Raw genomic sequence first — 17,571 nt, 5'->3', positions numbered from 1 at the left:
TGCAGCACGATGTATGTGTATGGCGATACGGCGCGCGACGAGTGTAAGCAGCTGATGCAAGAAGGTGACTGCACTCCATGGACGGACTCGGCCCCCGGCTTTCGCCTTTTTCGCACAGGCCATATCCATTATACCAACTTGATACTTCTTAACTACAATAACGCAAGGAAAGGCACCAGGACCTCTTTCCACAGTTGCGACCGAACTCAACACCCGAACAATACCCCAAGAATGCGCTTACGCAGCTAAGCCCGGCCGGCCTCCTAGGAGGCCGCATCAGCAATATCATGTCGTTCTTTGCGCGGTGCATTTCGGGTAGCTCCCTTAAAGGTCTAGTTGACAATGATGAGGACCTGAACACAAGCAGCACCACAACTACGCCCAACGACACGGCGCACGGTGGCAGCAAATTTGGAAGCCGCTCCTGGAAGCGGCTGTCCACGCGCTCGTCGCGCTCGTCGCTGAACTCGCCGAAGAAGCCCTTGGGGGCTGCCAGCACTCCTCCTTCCAGTCTAGCAAGCTCTGGCAATGATGGAGGAGCAACGGCCCTGCGGCCATCGATGGAGCCGGTTATGGGTGAGCGCGCGAAGGGTGCTTCATGCTGCGGCCCCGGCACACGCGTCACCTCGGCAGGCGGGAAGCCTATTTCGCCGCGTGCTTAGTGTAAAGCAATGTGTTTTGAAATGTTCGCTGTTGTCGCGCGACGGGTGCGCCTTGGCTGTGGTAGGGTGCTGCGTTCTTTGCGCACAACAGGAGCGCGGCCCAGGCCGCCGGGCCAGCTGCGCATGTATGTATTTCAGCTGTATTCTAGGCGTATGCACCGGCTGGGGTCTGCCGCCGCGACTGGGGTTCAGTCCTGAGGCGTGGCCCTGCACCACGGGCGACCCCTCGCAGAGCGCACCCGCAGCGCGCTGACGGACCTGGAGGCAGTGAAGTTCCTCATAGAGGACTGGTCGCACAAACACTGGAGGCCAGCAACGCCACAGGTAAATGCATTGCTACACAGGGCGGGGCGCTGCAGATACCAGCGGGTTGTGGGCAGGGCATGCCGGCCAGGCGCGGGCCACTGTGCCGGGTTCTGCACACGCCGCTTGCGCAACTATGCTCAGAACTGCCTCTGCGCATTGTAAGCAAAGTGACCATGGATCTGCAGGGGGTTCCTGGGGGTAAGGTAGCTTAGCACCGCGTACTCCCAGGGGGTCCTAGCACCCGTACACGCACGCGACCGCTGGCCATCCTACCGCGCCACCGCAGAGGCACTTACGATGCCGCTTCATAACCTGGCGCTTTGTCTCACCACAGGACCAGGAGTGCTTGGACCGCATCGATCAGAGCGACATCAAGCCCCTGGTGGCGCTGGGTGAGGGCGCCTACGGCTCCGTCAACCTGTGCCGCATCCCCATGTCGCGCCTGCCCTGCGGCGGCGTCTCCTCCGCTACAGCACGCACCGCCTCCGCCGCCGGCCACGCCATGCCGCGACACGTCATGTCTCAGCGCGAGCTGGCGACCAGCAGTATGCCGCTGGGGCCGTCGGCCCCCAGCAACCCCACCAGCAACCGCAACTCAGAATCGGGCAGCGCCCAACCGCAACAGCAACAGCAGCAGGCGGCAGCGGCGACGAGGCCCGGGAGCGCGCCGTCGCAGCGGACGCACCACCAGCGGGCCGCCAGCAGCGGCGCGGCCTTCGGGCAGCGCAGCCGCACCACCAGCCTCACGGGCGGCCCGATGGAGGAGGTGCCGGAGGTACCGGAGCTACCGGAGGAGCCCGGGGCGGGCGAGGCGCAGGCGGAGCAGGCCTCCGGCAGTGGCGGCGGGGCGCCGGGCACACAGCTGCCGGTGGCGGAGCGCTCTGCCGGGTCCACCATGGCGGAGGAGGCGACCGGCTCCAGTCCAGCCACATTGTCTTCCTCATCGGCCACCTCCGGCTCGTCAGGGCCCGGCGCCGGCACAGCGGAGCTGGACCCGGGGGCGAAGTCGCCGCCAAGGGCCGCGGAAGGCGGCCTTGCCACCGTGGACGCCTCGGCCGCGGAAGGGGAGGCGGCCGCCTCGGGGTCGCAGCTGGCGAGCGCATCGTCCGTGAACGACCCTCAGCTGATTGTGGCGGTGAAGCGCGTGCCGCTGGGCTGGAACCAGGAGCGCGAGCTGATGCAGCTGCACCGCTGCCAGCAGTGCCCCTTCATCGTGCGGCTGTTCGGGTTCGTGGAGGACGGCGACGAGCACTGCAGCTACGTCATGGAGTGGGCGGAGGGCGGTGACCTGGCGGGCATGCTTATTGTAAGTGTACGCGGCGGGGGGAGGGGGGGTTGGCAAGGATGTTCGGAAAAGCGGGGGGGGGGGGGTAAACGTCACTCCAAACCCAGCTAGACCAAGACCCAGCCAGGGGAGTTCAGGGTCGGGTGTGTGTTGCTGTTGTTTGGGTCCGGGGACAGGACTGTTTGCGGTGACCGGACGTTAGTTGTGGGGCGGGGGGGGGGGGTAGTTCACTCCAGAACCCAAAGCAACTGAACCCAAACCCGTAGAGGGGTAGCAGCTGTGAGTATGCCAGCGGTAGCTGCTCCGACAGCAGCAGCGCATGTGCTGGGCTCCTCGCTGCACGCCCGCTTACCATTGCCTTCCTGTTGTGGCCTCCTCGCTCGGCCCCTCTTCGCGCAGTCCCTGAAGGACCGGCGCGGCGCCAACAAGCAGCGGCTGCTGATGAGCGAGGCCAGCGCGCGCTACTACATGGGCTGCCTGCTGCTGGCTCTGGAGTTCCTGCACAACAACGGACTGCTGCACAGAGACGTGAGCGACAGGGGGCCGCGGGGTTCTTTTTGATAATGAAGGCGGACGCGCGCAGCCAACGGCGGATAGCACGGCGTGCTGTTGCTCGTTTGTCGCGCACCCTCTTGTGCGCCGCGCGCCGCTTCTCTTTATGCTGCTGTCTGCAGCGCCATTCCCACTCCACGCCCTGACCCGTCCACCTCGCCCACCTCTCCCAACTTCCAACCCACCCACCCCCCCCACCCCCCCCCCACACAAACCACACGCCCCACCACAGATCAAGCCCAGCAACCTACTGCTGACCTCGGACGGCACCGCCAAGCTGGCAGACCTGGGCTTCACCGTGGCCCTGGACGCCAACGGCCAGACCGTGGGCTGCTGCGGCACCACCGGCTACATAGCGCCCGAGGTGTACGCCTACGGCAGCAGCAAGACGCGCAGCAGCTACGGCGTGCCCGCGGACATCTGGTCGGCGGCGGCGACGCTGTTCCAGGTGCTGACGGGCAGCGTGGTGACGGACCGGCCGGAGGAGGTGCTGAAGAAGGGCTGGCGGCCGCCCACGCACCCGCGCTTCAGCCCGCAGCTGCAGGTGCGTGCGCGGGGCCTCGGGGTATGGGGCAGTGGACAGAGGCTTGGCACACGCTGGCGAATATGCTAGTGTGTAACTTGTAGCTTTGGCAATGTCGCTGCAAAACGTATTGACATGGTTACACATGCCGGCTCACAGGACCTGTTCAACCGTATGCTGGCTGCCAAGCCCAGCAAGCGGCCCCAGACCGTGGCGTCCGTCATGCGCCATGCCTGGTTTGCCGGCTTCGACTGGGCGGCGCTGCGCGGGGGCCGCATGACCGCGCCCTACGTGCCGCGCGAGCGCCGCCACACGCGGCCTGAGCCTCCCCTTGGCGCCGCAGCGCCTGCGGGGCCGCCGGGCACAGGCGCCGCTGCCGGCACTCTGGCGGCAGCAGGGGCGGCTGGGAATGGTGGCGGGGCGGGCTTTGCACGGCAAGGCAGCGGCGCAGGCATGAGCACCGGCAGCAGCGGCGGACCGCCGCCGGCCTCGCCTGGGGGTCAGCGCCTGGCCACGGTGATGGAGCGGACGGGTGGCATGGACGGCAGCAACCGCGGCGGCGCCGGCGGCGGCGAGGCCGTTGAGGTGCCTCGGTCGTCGGTGCAGCGCAGTGCGCTGTCGCTGCGGGACGAGGCCAGTGTGCACCGGGGCCGGGAGGGGCTTGTGCGGGCCGGGTCGTCCTTTGACACAGCGCTGGACACCGTGCCCACAGCGGAGGCAGAGGCGGCCGCCGCGCACAACATGGCAGTGGCGGCGCTGGCGGTTGCCGGGGCCAACGACAATGTCAACGGCAACGGCGGCGGGTTGCAGCACGGGCACGGCCGTGTGCATGGCCACGTGCGCTTCGCCATGGGAGTGGCGGAGTGTGCCTAGGGCGGTACCGTAATAAGGCAGGTCGTGTACCTGCCTGCGTGCGTGCATTGTTCTTGCAGTATTTTTGTGTGAGGGTATGGCTTGCGAATTGTCAGTGCTGGATTGGCCGCAAGTTGCAAGGGCGAGTGTGTTCTTGCCCGCAAGCTGCAAGGGCGAGTGTGTTCTTGCGCGGCTGAGTGGGGGCGAGATGGGTCTGTGATTACACTTCTTCGAAGGAGTTTCTGACTGCGCATTCTCGGGGGGACCATCTTCGGGTTGCGGCAAACGCGTCCTACTTCAGCTTTAGTCCGTACCTAGGACGCGAAGCGCACACCCATAGGGCAGCCAAGCGGCTTGTCGGTGCGGCAAGGTGTGTGTCGGATGCGGAGGGAAATTTCGCTGCAAGGAAAATGAGATTGGGGCGGGCGGTGCGGAGCATGATGCGCGGCGTGCTGGTTCAGAGGCGGGAGAGCTGACGGGTCCTCTGGTGCAGTGCAGGTACACCTCCGCAGGGGATGTGTGGGGAAGACTGTCTGACACACGTACGGCGATGAATGGCACATGGATTCGACGGCATATTTGGGGCATGGCAATTTGGAGGAAATGCCAGTCCGGTAGCGGCTAGAAGCAGAGATTAGCATAACCTGCTGCGACGCCAGGACCATGCATCACACTAGGCACAGATGCTATTTGGGGGTTGCATCACTCGTCGCGACCTGCATCGCGAAGGTGCATCACTAGAAGCCTGAAACTGTGATTCCAGATTTGCTCGGACGGCTTCAGCTTGCGGGTGGACAATAAAAGGTCTGACACATGCAATGATGCTATGGGTAGTTATGGTGTGCCACTGTGCCCCCATACATGATTCTCGCCATCCGGGCGTGGCACGGCTTGTGCATTGCATGTTTGATTCCGCTGATCGTCATCACGACACGGCACAGCTTGTGTCCGTACAGGGCACGCAGGAATGGATCGCTTGGGTTGGGCGCATGGCGTTTTTATGCGACCATTGCTGTACCACTGATTGGACTAGTCCTTTTGGGATGGACCCTTTTCAGGGGACGGGGCCGTGGACATATGGATATGGGATTACCGGTATGTGCCAGATGCGTGCTCAGAGGCCAAGGATGGGGCGCGTTCGGGATTCGGGGGATTCGGGATTTTCGCGCCGTTGAGGCGACGCCATGTTGACAAGGTGTGGGTCGGTCCTGCCTTGTAACGGCCTATGTAACGCTGAGACCAGCTGAGACAAGCCAATCACATCGTTGACTCGTGTGGGAACGCGGCGAGTGCGAGAGAGCCTCGGACAACCCCAGTCGGCCGGACGGTGACAATCCGCGGGTGGGTGGTCGGTGGGCTGTGAGCCATCGCGTTATGGCCACGGGAGCAGGGGGGCGATGAGCGCGAGGCTGTTGCACGATGCAAGCTGCACCTTGGTTAGTCTGCACCCACCTACACCCTCACCTGCTAGGCACATTTGCATGTTGATTACAGAGTGCAGGGTTGCCGGGTGGATTACGGAAGGGCTTCAGGCCTCGGAGGCGGGCGGAGCGGAGGCGGATGCGAGCGGCCTGACGGGGCGTCGGGGCGGGGCGACTGCCCAGCTCTAGCCCTCGTGCCACTTTTGCCCGGCAAGAGCTAATCGGCCTGCCCTTGAAAAATATTACGAAAGGGCATGTACATGTTGTGGCGCACTTGAAGAATTGAGGCGCCAAGAGAAAAGCGCAGGTCCCGCCCATAGCGCAGCGATCGGGCTTCCTGAGTCCTAGTGAAATGCAGCCTGGCCGGGCGGGTGGGCTGTATACTCGAAGCACATACGCACCAAAGCGTGCACGCATAGCTCTCCTTCAACCAAGCCGGGGTTTTCCCTTACACAACTCACAACTCACAAACATGGCGGGAGACAAGACCAACGGCGCTGCTGAGCCGGTAAGTACCTGGTGTATGTGTTACTGTGTACTTACTGTTAGGTTGATTAGCCAGCGGGCAGGTTCGAGCTGATAACTCTACCTCGAGATGCTGGGGATCGTTGTTTTGCGAGTCGGCCCGCTTCGCGGTGGAGTTGACAAACCCTTTCCTTTGTGCAGGTGTTTCTGCTTTTCGGCAAGTCGGGCTGGATCGGTGGCCTGCTGCAGGAGGAGCTGAAGAAGCAGGGAGCCAAGTTCCACCTCGCGGACGCGCGTATGGTAAGCGCGAGGTTGCGCTGAAGGATAAAACCGCACTTAACGTCAGGGCCGCCACAGGCCAAAGGCGAAGGGGCTAGGGCTGCGCGCGGCACCTCGACGTCTGTTGCGCAGTAGCTCCCGCGCCAGTTCCCGCCCGACCCCGACTAACGTGTCACGTATCACGGCGCCACGAACGTTGCAGCACGCCGCAGCGCCACTGTTCCATGTTGGCTGCTGACGCTTATCCATTTAACCTCGCACCACTTCGCAGGAGGACCGCTCTGCCGTTGTTGCGGACATTGAGAAGGTGAGGCTGTGATACCTGTCCTGTCTATAACTCGCCAGTCCCTTTACCGCCTATTCACCGCTTGCCCCCTTGCCTCGCGCTTGCTCCCTGCAGTACAAGCCCACCCACGTGCTGAACGCGGCCGGCCTGACTGGCCGCCCCAACGTGTGAGTGCACCCACTGCGCTTGGGTTCGGGTGTCGGCTTTGCCTTCCAACCACCGACAACTCTAACCTTCTGCTGCTCCGCCACTTTTACCTTTTGCTGCCCCGCAACTAAGGCCGCTTGCTGCCACTGCTTTCACTGCAGCGACTGGTGCGAGACGCACAAGCTGGAGACCATCCGCGCCAACGTGATTGGCTGCCTGACCCTGGCGGACGTGTGCAACCAGCGCGGCATCCACATGACCTACTACGGCACCGGCTGGTGGGTGGCGGCTGGGGGGGCGGGTTTGGGAGCAGACGGTGCAGGCAAGGGCAGGGGATGGGGCCGCCTGGTTCACAGGGGTCGCCTCGCAGTGTTTAGCACCAGGAGATACCAGTCCTGCTGTTCCCACTCGTGCGCTGGGATGCCGTGCATGACTGCATCGCGTCACACTTGATGAGGTGCCGGCCCGCCGCCCTCGCCCCCCTCGCAGCATTTTCCACTACGACGATGACTTCCCGGTCAACAGCGGCAAGGGCTTCAAGGAGTCCGACAAGCCCAACTTCACCGGCTCCTACTACAGCCACACTAAGGTGGGGGCTGCGGGCGGTGGGAGCTGGGTAGCGGTTTGGCACGGCGCGGCGGAGGGGGGGTTTAAAGGTAATTCCAATCCCTAAAGAGGGCAGTGGGGGCAGTGGTTAGGCAGTCATGATGGTCGGAGAGTGGTGTAGTTGTGAGCTTGCCTGGTGTGGAGCAGAGCAGAGCAGGACGGAGCGCGACAGGCCGGCCCGTTTCTCCTGTACGGCCAGCTGTCAACACAGACCTTTTGCGGGCACGTTCACACACCACCTTGCCGCTACCTGTCGTGTGACCACCACAGGCCATCGTGGAGGACCTGATCAAGCAGTACGACAACGTGCTGACCCTGCGCGTGCGCATGCCCATCATCGCCGACCTCACCTACCCTCGCAACTTCATCACCAAGATCATTAAGTACGACAAGGTGAGAGTGAGAGCGTGACAGCGGTCGCAGCGGGGACAGTTATAAGTACCAGCCCAAACTAAACCAAAAAACCAAGCCAAACTAGCGGAGCACACGGGGCCTGGCAGGTGGGTGGCGCCACACAGCGGGCCAGTCGGCACGAAGCAATCAGACAAGTCGGGCAGTGTTAGGCAGCTCGTTATGTCCGTTTCAACACGCCCAGGGTGTAGCTTGGTGCAGCCAAAACGTGGGACTCAAGCTCGTAGGCTACTGTCATGATGTGACCTCGCGCCGTCTCTCGCTGCCGCCACGTGCAGGTCATCAACATCCCCAACAGCATGACTGTGCTGCCGGAGCTTCTGCCCATGTCCCTGGAGATGGTACGTGGGGGTTGGGGGCGGGAGGAGGGACGCGGGACGACGGAATAGGGTGGGCTGGTTTGGGTGAGAGGGGGGGCGAGGGGTTTGTAAAGGGTAACGGCACGCAGGGAGCTGCCACGTAGACGGGCACTTGGGGATGTTACTGGTGTGCACTAAGTGATAACACATTGCCTGGCACGCCCCGCCGCGCCTCGTCCACCACACAGGCCAAGCGCGGCCTGACTGGCATCATGAACTTCACCAACCCCGGCGCCGTCAGCCACAACGAGGTGAGTGCAGCGAGGCGGCACATGCGGCTGGGGCTTGGCAGCGGGTCGCGCTGTGAAGCCCTCTTGAGGAGGGATGCGTGGGGGGCTCTGAGGGCTTGTCCGGCCGCAGTGGCTGGGCCATGTCGGCAGATGGGGGCAAGAGGTTGGGGGCTGGCAGAGGCTTGCACGCGTGCAGTGTCTCCTGCTCCAGGACATGCGCCTTATCCTGCCTCGTCCTGCCCCTCCTTGTGCCCCCTCCCCTTTTTCTAACTAGTCATGCCTGGCACACCCCCTTGTGCCCCCTCATCCCTCATCCAGATCCTTGAGATGTACAAGGAGTACATTGACCCCGAGTTCACCTGGTCCAACTTCTCGGTGGAGGAGCAGGCCAAGGTCATCGTGGCGCCCCGCTCCAACAACCTGCTGGACACGGCGCGGGTGAGGGCGGGGGGTCGGAGGCGAGGGGTGGGGGGGTGGGGGGGGGTCAAGCAGGGTGGGGCGGGACCCGGGACGGAGCTGGGAGTAGGAACGGGGGAGAATGGTTGAGGGGCGGTTTGCGCCAATGGTTTCGGGCGGCAGGTGATAGCGCTGGACCCAGATGGGCGCGAAGCTTTTTAGCCACGGCCGCGGGCCACGAGGGAGCGGCGTGCCTGTTCACGCCAGTGTGCCCCTGCCTAGCAATGTCACTGAGTTACGTGTGGTCATCACTTTCCCGCCCTTGCGGACGTGATTCTTATGTCTTGCAGATAGAGGGTGAGTTCCCGGAGCTGCTGCCCATCAAGGAGTCGCTCCGGAAATACGTGTTCGAGCCCAACGCCGCTAAGGTGCGTGTGGCCGTGCGGGCATGAGGGTCAGACCGAAGCCACCGAGCGGCGGCAGCACACCGGACGCGCGACTGCAGGGCGGTAAACCACCAGCGCGCGCACTGACTGGAAATTACGGCGGCTCTTCTTACCTGCTGCTGCTGGTTTTCGCCCCCCTGCAGAAGGATGAGGTGTACAAGGCGGTCAAGGAGATGCGCGGCCGGTAAAGCGAAGCGGGGCCGTTCGTGGTCGGCGAAGTGGTTGGCGAGCTGACTGGTGCAGGGGTTTGAGGAGCGATCTGCGAGTGCGTGCGCAGGAGCAGCATGCAGCTGGATGAGAGTGCCTGTGAACGAGATGTGGAAGCGCCGGTCGTAGCTGGGGCTGAACATGGCTAGTGCTGACCCGTACGATACGGGGGCGGGGTGTGGTCGTGATGGGATGGCACGCACACGTGCTCTCTGTGCGGGGGCAGGTAGTGAACGCAGTGATTGGCCGCAAAGAAATGGGTGCAGGCTGTGGATGCAACGAGCATTAGAGCGTGGCGTGGCATGCGTGAAGGAGCGAGGCAGTGCAGGGCTTGCCCAGCAGGAAGGCAAGGCGGTAGCTTGCAAGGCGGAGAGTCACTTTTGAGCAGCTTTAAATGAAGTTTTGCTGACGCTACTAAGATCCCCATGGCGCGATATCTGATCGGCTATTGATTGCGTAAACTCGAAATGGCAATGTGCCGGTACAAAGGCTGTAGCGAATTGCTCACGCGGGGCTTGCAGAACGGGCGGGGGAGGGGGAGAGGGAGAGCAGCAGGGGGTCAGTCGTGTATCCGGTCCATGGTTCATGCCAGTCAAAGCAGAGTAGTTCGTCGCCTGCACGTGAATGGCATACATATTCGCAGCAAAGCACAGTCTCCAAATGCACAGTCTCCGATCGGTGCTGCTGATTACAGAGCTGTAACGTGGCGACAGAAGCTGAAACAATACGCCTTTGCTAAACCCTCTTGTCTTGTGCGCTGTGCATGTACAGTCAGTCACTGCAATCTGAGTAGAATAGTCTTTAGCATATAGGCAACCGCGCTCGCCAGAATGTCGCGAAAAGCGGTGGTGTCGGTGTACAGGACGCTTATGCGACAAGCAGCTCGCATGAAGAAGCGAGGAGAAGAGCTAGAGGTAATTGAGGTCGCGGATTTGGAAACGGGCGGTCGGGAGCACCAACCCCACGCAACACCTGGCCTGACCTCCGGCCCTTGTCCTCCCCTGCGCCCTCCCACGCGCCCGCACGGCAGATCCGTAAGCCCGTTTCGGACCAGTGGGGCAACTATGGCTACAGCGAGACAGGACTCGTATACCAGGTCAGCGAGGGATGACTTGGAACTTGCAACTTGCCAAGTTGCCTTCTCCCAGGGACCGGGCACACCTGTCTAACGTGCATCACCGCCGGCTCATCCCCCGTCGCCGCGCTGCCATACCCCATCTGACAGGGCAACGCTCTGGCCCAGATGCTGGGTCCGGGGGGCGTATCGGTGCTGCGCCACTTCCCGGGCGCTGAGAAGCTGGACGGGACAGCGCTGCAGCGCACGGTGCGGGACAACTTCCGCGCGCATGCGGACGCGGCGCCGGAGCATGTGCCGCGGCTGGTGGGGCAGGTGCGTGTGGATTGCGGAGGCAGCGAGCGCGGAGGTAGTGAGTGCAGGGAAGGTGCAGGTGCCTTGCGGGCTGCCAACGTAGCACCTCGTAGGCTCCTTGCTGTTTGTTGAGGCAAAGCACGCACGGAAGGCTGCACCCAACAACACCACCATCACAAAGGCCGCCCGCCGCTCTAACCCGACAGGCGCTCACGTGCCTGCGGGGGCTGTTGGAGCAGCAGTACCTGCACCGCTGCAGCTCCAGCGCCGTGACGGACGGCGTGCGGGTGGACGCCACATCCAAGTTCAGCACGGTGCGGTTGATCGTGTGCGGTTGATCTTGTGCGCGTGACTTTGCCCTGCTGAGGGCGCCTGCACGTAGGTACCGTATCCAAGCACGACAACGTGAGCGCATTCGTGCGCCGCCGCTTCCAAGGTCTCATGTGGTTCACACTTAACATCCCACATCCGCGCCCGCGCCCTTTGTACGGCCGCACCTATGCAGTCGGGAATGGCCTATACGGGCCGGCACCAGAACCTGTTCTCGTACCGGATACGAGTCACCAACCTCAGGTCAGCTCGTGTGAAAGCAGCCTGACGTTGTGCATAGTTGACAGGGTTTCAGTGCGTCGCCAGCGTCGCGCTGCACCTTGCGAGCGGTGGCCCAGTGTTGTGGCGGCCGTCAGGATGTTGGCTGCATGCCGGGTTCTGGCCCACACATGCAGGGAGGAGCCAATCCAGCTCATGGGGCGAGAGTGGACTATCAAGGTTAGCACCGGAGGGGTGGGGCTCGGGCTGCTCTTCGATGAGGACGGCTGCCGGCTTTTCTGCTGCTGCGTGCGCGAAGGACAGCACGCAGCCATATGCTCATGCTGAACAGAACAAAGCAGTGAGGTTGCTTGCGCACTTATGCTTTCTGAGTTCCGTTTCCGTGTTGCTTGCAGAACGATCGCGGCACGGTGGTGGTCCACGTGCCGCACATCCCCGGCAATGCCGTTGTGGGTGAGCACGCTAACTTGTACGGTGCATGCTGAATACGTGTTCGCGCGGAGTCGCCGCCGTGCACGGCTGACAGAGGACTGCCGGCAGGGACTTTATGCCAGGAATGGCAGAAGGTTCTGAAAGAGGGGCCCCCGAGCGCCAGGTGGTGCCAAGCAGGGGGAGTCTCAAACGCCGCCGTGATCTAACCCTAGCACACACCCGCAAACCCCGCTTCGCTCCTCTGTACTCGCCCCCACTGTGCGTACTACAGGCCAGCAGCCCATCATCCCGCCGAACGACTGCTTCGAGTGAGTGCCGCACCGCTGGTTGTAGCTTCCAGCATTGTTAGGCGGGGCATCAGAGCACTGCGGCTGTGCGGTCACCATGCAACAGCGCCACGTCCGACGTCCCTTGAAACATCTCTCCACGCTCATCTTCGCCGTTGCTACGCCGCATTGCACCGCACCGCACCGCGCTGTCGTGCTCCGCGCAGGTACGTGAGCGGCACAGACCTGGACACGCCGGCGGGGCTGCAGAGCGGCAAGCTGGAGGTAAGCGGATGGGCACGAGCACTTGGCGGGCACGTGCCGGCTAAGAGCACAGCAGGCAGTCACTCTCACGGATGTATGCTGGCCACGGGCCCAGGGGCCGGCGTCAGCTAAGCGGCGCACTGCGACAGCCGAACAGCTTCGCCCTGAACGCCCTGACCGTGCGCTCGGCCCTCCACCCCAATATCGTGCACACAACCAGATCCTTTCTCCTTGTGCTTTCCTGCCACGACCAGATCGCTGTGGTGGACAAGAGCGGGCGGACGGGGCGCACTTTTATGGCTGCGGTCGCGCCGTTCGCGCACATGCGGCCAGACGTGGCGGCGCGGTAGCGAGGCGCCGGCAGCGGGGCCCATGGCGCCACGTGCAGCTCGGTCTCCTGCGGGCTCCTTGTGCCGGACCGGGAATGAGACAGTACGGGCAGCTGTGGCAACTGTGTTGTTGGGTGTCAACTTGATTCAGGGCTGTGAGGTGTAAGCGCTGGACGTGGAGGAGCTGGCTGGTGCGGATAAGGGTCAACGCAGTGTGGTATGCTGTGAGGCGGCTCGGCGGGCATGTTTGGCCTCAATGGGCGTTTAGGGAAAGCTGTGTGTAGCATGGCAACGTGTCGCGCCCGGTTCTGGCTCCTCAGATGAGCGGGTCGCAGGAAGGTGGCAGTGGCGATAGCGGAAGGGGAGCGTACCTGCGCGCGATAAATGTACGCATGGGGCACGCACACTCAAGCGGCAAGGGACTAAGCTTGACGATGATGCTGTGACAAGTCACATGTCAAACATGTCGCTTGTACTGATATGAAATGCAATAAGAATAACGCAGCTACACGATGCGCGCGAAAAAACATTCCCTCAGACTTGTGCGGAATAAGCAGCAAATAAGGGCATGCAATGAGTAACTCTATGGAACCACCCTAGAAGGGAGTAGTCCGGGTGTCAGGATTGCCGATGGCCATGGCCACACGGCCAACACCCACTTAAGCAGCCTTCTGCACAAACTACGGGTCGTGTCATCCAAAGCGGCACCAGCATCCGAAGAGGCGCTTGCAATGGCCTCCATGCTGGAGCAAGGACAGGAGCTGGAGCAGGAGGCTACAGCCGATGCCGCCACATTGCACCACGCAGCTCTGGATGTGCGTGCGCAGGAGATCCAGCTACAGCGTGACCAGCTGGATGTAGATGCTGCTCGCGTGGATCTGGAACGAAGGGCGCTGGAGCTAGCGGCAGCTGAGCGCGCTCTGGCGGCGCGGCGGCAGGGGCTGCAGCAGCAGCGGGCTAAGCAAGAGGCGCAGCTGCAACAGCGGCGGGCGCATCGGGACGTACGGGCGGCTCAGCTGGCTGCAGCCATTGAGGCGGCTGTAGCCGCCGTCGAGGTGGCAGCAGCTGCAGCCAGCTCTGCCGCCGACGTGTGGGTTCCGGGCCTGATTCGTGGCATCGCCGCACACATGCCTCCCAATGAGGTGCTGCTGACGCTGCGGCTGGTGAACCGGGCGGCGGCACATGCGCTGGACCCGAGCGCAACAGGTGTCGCCGCCTCCGCCACCGCAGCCTCTACAACATCATCAACTGGCAGCGTGGGGCGCAACTCGACGCCACCAGCGGCTGGCGTCGTCCGCCTGAGTCAGCCCGTGCCTCAACACGCCTTCGCGCGGCAGTGGGGCGCCGCTGCCGATGCTGCAACGCGGCCTTGTGGCACTGGCAGTGCCACCAGCAGTGGCGGCGGCGCCGCTCCCGCTAGCGCCGCTCCAGCCGGCACCGAGGCGTCAGCGATGCGGCGGCTGCCTGTAAACCAGCGCGACCGGCTGCTTACGGCCACCATCAGGAGCGGCGTCGCTGAGAACGTGGCGCTGCTGCTGGACCGCCAGCCCGACTACTTCCGCTTGGGCCGCAGCCACATGCGCGCCGCCGCGATCGCCGGCCACGTGCCCATGTGAGCCACGTGCGCCCGTGCACCAAGGCATGCGGAATGCGCCATGCCGGCCGTGCTGCTCGCCTTTGGTTCAAACCACGCAGCGCCCTGGTGCTGCATGGCATCTGCTACCCGCCAGCTTGGCCGTGCCCTTGGCCATGCCTGGTGCCTGTACGACACGTGCCTCCCTCGCAATTGCCGTACAAACCCCAATACGGCACGAGCCTGACGCTGCTGCCCCCCCTCCCCTCCTGCCTGCTTTCCCAGGCTGGCGCTGCTGCACTCGCGGGGCTGCCCCATGGCCAACACCGGCATCGGCCTCGCGGCTGAGGAGGGCCACCGTGGTGCCGTCATGTGGCTGCTGGACAATGGCTACAGGCCGGACATGGGCGTTGTGGAGCCCGGCCATTACAACCTCCCCGCCGACACGCCGGAGGAGGGCGCGGCGCGCGGCGGGCACGAGGCGCTAATGGAGGAGCTGCTGGTACGGCGCGCCGCCGACCGCTGGCCTGTGTCCACACGCGGACTGGTGTTGGGCTGGCTGGCGCTGCAGTGAGTCAGTCACAGCCTGCTGCTCGTGGTTCGGGTGGTTATCAGTTTGCTGTTGCTTGGCACCTACCAGGAGGAGGCGGGGCCCTGGGCGCTACTACTGTCGCTGTCGCTGTCGCTCGCTGTTGCTGTTGCTGGTGTGTAACAGCATACCGTACATGTGCACGCGCAAATAAATGCGATACCTGCCAGTCGCCCTTTGCTTGGTGTCAGGTGCCTATGCCTGGATGCTCCTAGCCCCCACCTCGGCATATACGGTGCCGGTATTACGGTATAGTACCGGTTTAAGCACATATGTTAAGCTTGCCGTTTGCTCCCATCACACTTCCCACCGCACGCAGCGCGGCTCGCCACCTGCCTCTGGGCGACCTGCAGCGCCGGTGGTCGCAGCTGGTGGAGTGCATGGGCAGTGAACGCTTCGCCGCCATTGCGGCTCGCGGCAGCGGCACCTGCGACAGCGGCTATTATGACAAGCCGTTGGAGTTGCCAGAGTACTTACTGTTCAAGTACGTGTCGCGTTCGCACTATTACGGACCCTTTTGCCGCCGCGAACCCCGGCCCGCCCCGCCCCGGCAGGGGGAAGCTCCTGCAGCTGACTCGCCGCGCGCACTTGAGCAACTCGTATGACTACAATCACCCGATGCCGAGTAGGGGTGTCGCTGTGTAATTTTCTGTGCGTGCAGGGCTCTGGACGCAGCGGCTTGCAGCGAGACGGCCGACTGGAAAGCCAAGGTGGGCTGGGGCGGTGGGGGATCGCCGGGGCCCGCCCTGTGGTTCTGCTGCTGACACCCGGGCTTTTCGTTGCCCTGGCGCGCTTCCGTGCGACTTGGCGCCTGCATGGATTTTCTTTCCTACCTGGCTCGACACCCGTGTAGCTCTTGATCCCCATCCTGCACAGGTGTTGTGGCTCGTCGTGGACGAGCGGCACAGCCCACTGCGGGTCGAGCGCCTCAGCGGCTGGGGCACGCCGCCGCGGGATCGCTGGGAGTGGCTGCAGCAGCAAGGCTACGGCCTCGGTTCGCACCAAGGTCAGTGCGCTGGATGGGGCGTTGGGTGTCAAGGCCCTGAAATCGGCACACACCCAGTAGAGTAATGTTGTGACGCACTGTCGATGCCGGTTTCGCTGTGTCACTCAGGCCACATACCGTGGTGTTGTCTGCCTGCTTGCCCGATTGGAACTGGTTCGCTGCTGCTTCCCTTCCGTTTGCCTCAAATCCGCAATGCTCTGGGCGTAATGCTCTGGGCTTGCAGCGCTCAAGGCCGCCGCGGAGGGCTGGGTGCCTGAGTTGCGGCTGCTCATCGAGGGCACCGGCGGGCAACAGCAGGCGGGCGGCGGGGCCGCCGCCGTCGCCACCGCAATGCACGCGCCACGGCGCATCTTTGACTACAGCGCGGCTAGCCGGACCGAGGTTTCTGTGGCGGCAGCGGAAGCTGGGCGCCTCAGCTGCCTTGAGTTCCTTCGGGGCCTTCAGGGCTGGGTCGGGCGCGGCGCAAGTGATACCGAGTGCAACATGGAGGTGCTTCAGGCGGCGGCGCGCTCGGGCTCGGTGCCGGTGCTTGAGTGGGTGCTGGACGTGCTGCTGCGGGAGGCAAGCCCGCCGCTGAGCCCGCTTGTGGCGACGGCGGCGGCTGGCAGCGGCGCACTTGGGAGCGTCGAGGTGCTAACCTGGCTGCGGCGGCGGGGGTGTCAGTGGAATGCCTTCACGTTTGCTGCGGCAGTGGGCACACGCGACATTGGGCTGCTGGAGTGGCTGTGGGCGGAGAGGTGCCCGCGTGACGGCGACATGGCCTACGCCGCAGCGGTGGCCGCGGGGCAGGAGCTGGACAGCGACGGCCAGCTCGGCGGTGTCAGGCGGTTTGGCGGTGGCGGTTCGTGGTGCCGCAACACTGTTGTCAGGGCCCTGACTAGCGACGGCGTCGGCGTCAGCTCCAGCAGTGGTGGAGGCGGAGGCAGTGGTGGACGCGCCAGCTGTGGCGGTGCGTGCGCGGGCGCCGGCGGGGTCAGCCGTGTGGCGCTGCTGGAGTGGCTGCACACGCGTGGTGTGCTGCCTGCAGACGCCGGCGCTTGCTTCGCGGCGGCGGCTGTGGTGGGCGACCAGACAGTGCTGGAGTGGTGGGCAGCCAAGGGCTGGTCGCTAGGGGTGAGTTCAGGAAGCCTTATGTGCCACGTCAACCGCCTGCTGCGACGCGTGGTTTTAGGCGCGTTGCGAACGTCAGCCTCCATACATCCACCGCCACCCTGCTGCGTCAACGCCCGCACGTTGTCCCACTCAGGCAGGCACCAGTCCAACCCTGACATCTCTCCGCTTTCCCGTGATTACACGCTTGGCTCAGGGCCCGGGCCTGGCTTTCGGGTGGGCCGGGGGCGACCTCGCCACGCTGCGCACGCTGCACGCCTGCGGCGCGCCCCTGGCTCCCCACACATTCCTGCATGCGGTCGTGCACCCCAGCGACTACTTCCCACCCGAGGAGATGGTGATGGATGAGGGCGGCTACATGCCGGATGGCGACATCAGCTACGACGACGGGCCGAGGACGTGGGGCGTGGCGGCCGTGTGCTGGCTGGCGGAGGAGGCGGGGGCGGAGGTGGATGAGGAGCAGGCGCTGGTCCGGACAGCGTACCGGCGCGTGCATCAGCGTGAGAGGTGTGAGCTGTCGACGTACGTGGAGGCGCTCGTTTCGGCGCGGCGGGCGGCGGTAGCGCAGACGTCGTAAAGGAGGGAGGAGCGTCGGGTGCGTGCAACAGCGCGCACGAGCTGCCATACCGCGCGAACAGGAGACTCGAGGAC

At 64.0% G+C, this 17,571-nt stretch overlaps 4 protein-coding genes across 5 annotated transcripts; all 4 read left to right on the top strand.

The window, feature by feature from the left end:
* The first annotated feature begins 144 nt into the window (after positions 1-144).
* On the top strand, positions 145-5,423 carry CHLRE_09g387208v5 (uncharacterized protein). Its single transcript, XM_001694981.2, has 6 exons — positions 145-576; positions 895-986; positions 1,303-2,274; positions 2,653-2,781; positions 3,038-3,349; positions 3,488-5,423. The coding sequence occupies exons 1-6, from the start codon at positions 288-290 to the stop codon at positions 4,199-4,201; spliced, it is 2,508 nt and encodes an 835-aa protein (XP_001695033.1). The 5' UTR covers positions 145-287; the 3' UTR covers positions 4,202-5,423.
* Positions 5,424-5,824: 401 nt separating this feature from the next.
* On the top strand, positions 5,825-9,941 carry CHLRE_09g387171v5. Of its 2 annotated transcripts, none has more exons than XM_043065426.1 (12): positions 5,825-6,109; positions 6,268-6,366; positions 6,617-6,652; positions 6,746-6,798; positions 6,940-7,056; positions 7,268-7,367; positions 7,655-7,777; positions 8,074-8,136; positions 8,343-8,405; positions 8,703-8,822; positions 9,131-9,208; positions 9,370-9,941. In XM_043065426.1, exons 1-12 carry the CDS (start codon positions 6,074-6,076, stop codon positions 9,412-9,414), a joined length of 933 nt encoding a protein of 310 aa, XP_042921070.1. In that variant the 5' UTR covers positions 5,825-6,073; the 3' UTR covers positions 9,415-9,941. The 2 variants fall into 2 exon arrangements, with proteins under 2 accessions (XP_042921070.1, XP_001695032.1); XM_001694980.2 differs by having other exon boundaries at positions 5,945-6,109.
* A 103-nt stretch (positions 9,942-10,044) lies between these two features.
* On the top strand, positions 10,045-13,141 carry CHLRE_09g387134v5 (uncharacterized protein). The gene is made up of 10 exons (XM_001694979.2): positions 10,045-10,347; positions 10,464-10,529; positions 10,659-10,823; positions 11,009-11,116; positions 11,308-11,375; positions 11,528-11,570; positions 11,747-11,804; positions 12,055-12,091; positions 12,277-12,334; positions 12,568-13,141. Exons 1-10 carry the CDS (start codon positions 10,264-10,266, stop codon positions 12,661-12,663), a joined length of 783 nt encoding a protein of 260 aa, XP_001695031.1. The 5' UTR covers positions 10,045-10,263; the 3' UTR covers positions 12,664-13,141.
* A 93-nt stretch (positions 13,142-13,234) lies between these two features.
* Positions 13,235-17,570, top strand: CHLRE_09g387097v5 (uncharacterized protein). The gene is made up of 7 exons (XM_001694978.3): positions 13,235-14,254; positions 14,501-14,785; positions 15,124-15,288; positions 15,466-15,514; positions 15,681-15,810; positions 16,034-16,923; positions 17,117-17,570. The coding sequence occupies exons 1-7, from the start codon at positions 13,374-13,376 to the stop codon at positions 17,495-17,497; spliced, it is 2,781 nt and encodes a 926-aa protein (XP_001695030.1). The 5' UTR covers positions 13,235-13,373; the 3' UTR covers positions 17,498-17,570.
* The last annotated feature ends 1 nt before the right edge of the window (position 17,571 follows it).

This window comes from Chlamydomonas reinhardtii, chromosome 9 (genome assembly GCF_000002595.2).
Source record: "Chlamydomonas reinhardtii strain CC-503 cw92 mt+ chromosome 9, whole genome shotgun sequence".
In the NCBI taxonomy this organism is placed as follows: Eukaryota; Viridiplantae; Chlorophyta; class Chlorophyceae; order Chlamydomonadales; family Chlamydomonadaceae; genus Chlamydomonas; species Chlamydomonas reinhardtii.
The sequence above is the reverse complement of the archived record's forward strand: the minus strand, read 5'-3'. Positions and strand labels throughout refer to the sequence as shown.

What these genes read in the sequence shown, in the direction of transcription:
- CHLRE_09g387208v5 (XM_001694981.2), top strand. Translation starts at nt 288, where the DNA reads ATGTCGTTCTTTGCGCGGTGCATTTCGGGTAGCTCCCTTAAAGGTCTA. An exon ending in GGAGGCCAGCAACGCCACAG is followed by an intron (nt 987 to 1,302) that starts GTAAATGCATTG and finishes GTCTCACCACAG; the next exon opens with GACCAGGAGTGCTTGGACCG. An exon ending in GCTTCAGCCCGCAGCTGCAG is followed by an intron (nt 3,350 to 3,487) that starts GTGCGTGCGCGG and finishes GCCGGCTCACAG; the next exon opens with GACCTGTTCAACCGTATGCT.
- CHLRE_09g387171v5 (XM_043065426.1), top strand. Translation starts at nt 6,074, where the DNA reads ATGGCGGGAGACAAGACCAACGGCGCTGCTGAGCCG. An exon ending in ACCTCGCGGACGCGCGTATG is followed by an intron (nt 6,367 to 6,616) that starts GTAAGCGCGAGG and finishes ACCACTTCGCAG; the next exon opens with GAGGACCGCTCTGCCGTTGT. An exon ending in TGCCCATGTCCCTGGAGATG is followed by an intron (nt 8,137 to 8,342) that starts GTACGTGGGGGT and finishes TCCACCACACAG; the next exon opens with GCCAAGCGCGGCCTGACTGG.
- CHLRE_09g387134v5 (XM_001694979.2), top strand. Translation starts at nt 10,264, where the DNA reads ATGTCGCGAAAAGCGGTGGTGTCGGTGTACAGGACGCTTATGCGACAA. An exon ending in TGCCGCGGCTGGTGGGGCAG is followed by an intron (nt 10,824 to 11,008) that starts GTGCGTGTGGAT and finishes CTAACCCGACAG; the next exon opens with GCGCTCACGTGCCTGCGGGG. An exon ending in GGCGAGAGTGGACTATCAAG is followed by an intron (nt 11,571 to 11,746) that starts GTTAGCACCGGA and finishes TGTTGCTTGCAG; the next exon opens with AACGATCGCGGCACGGTGGT.
- CHLRE_09g387097v5 (XM_001694978.3), top strand. Translation starts at nt 13,374, where the DNA reads ATGGCCTCCATGCTGGAGCAAGGACAGGAGCTGGAGCAGGAGGCTACA. An exon ending in CCAGAGTACTTACTGTTCAA is followed by an intron (nt 15,289 to 15,465) that starts GTACGTGTCGCG and finishes CTGTGCGTGCAG; the next exon opens with GGCTCTGGACGCAGCGGCTT. An exon ending in CCAAGGGCTGGTCGCTAGGG is followed by an intron (nt 16,924 to 17,116) that starts GTGAGTTCAGGA and finishes CGCTTGGCTCAG; the next exon opens with GGCCCGGGCCTGGCTTTCGG.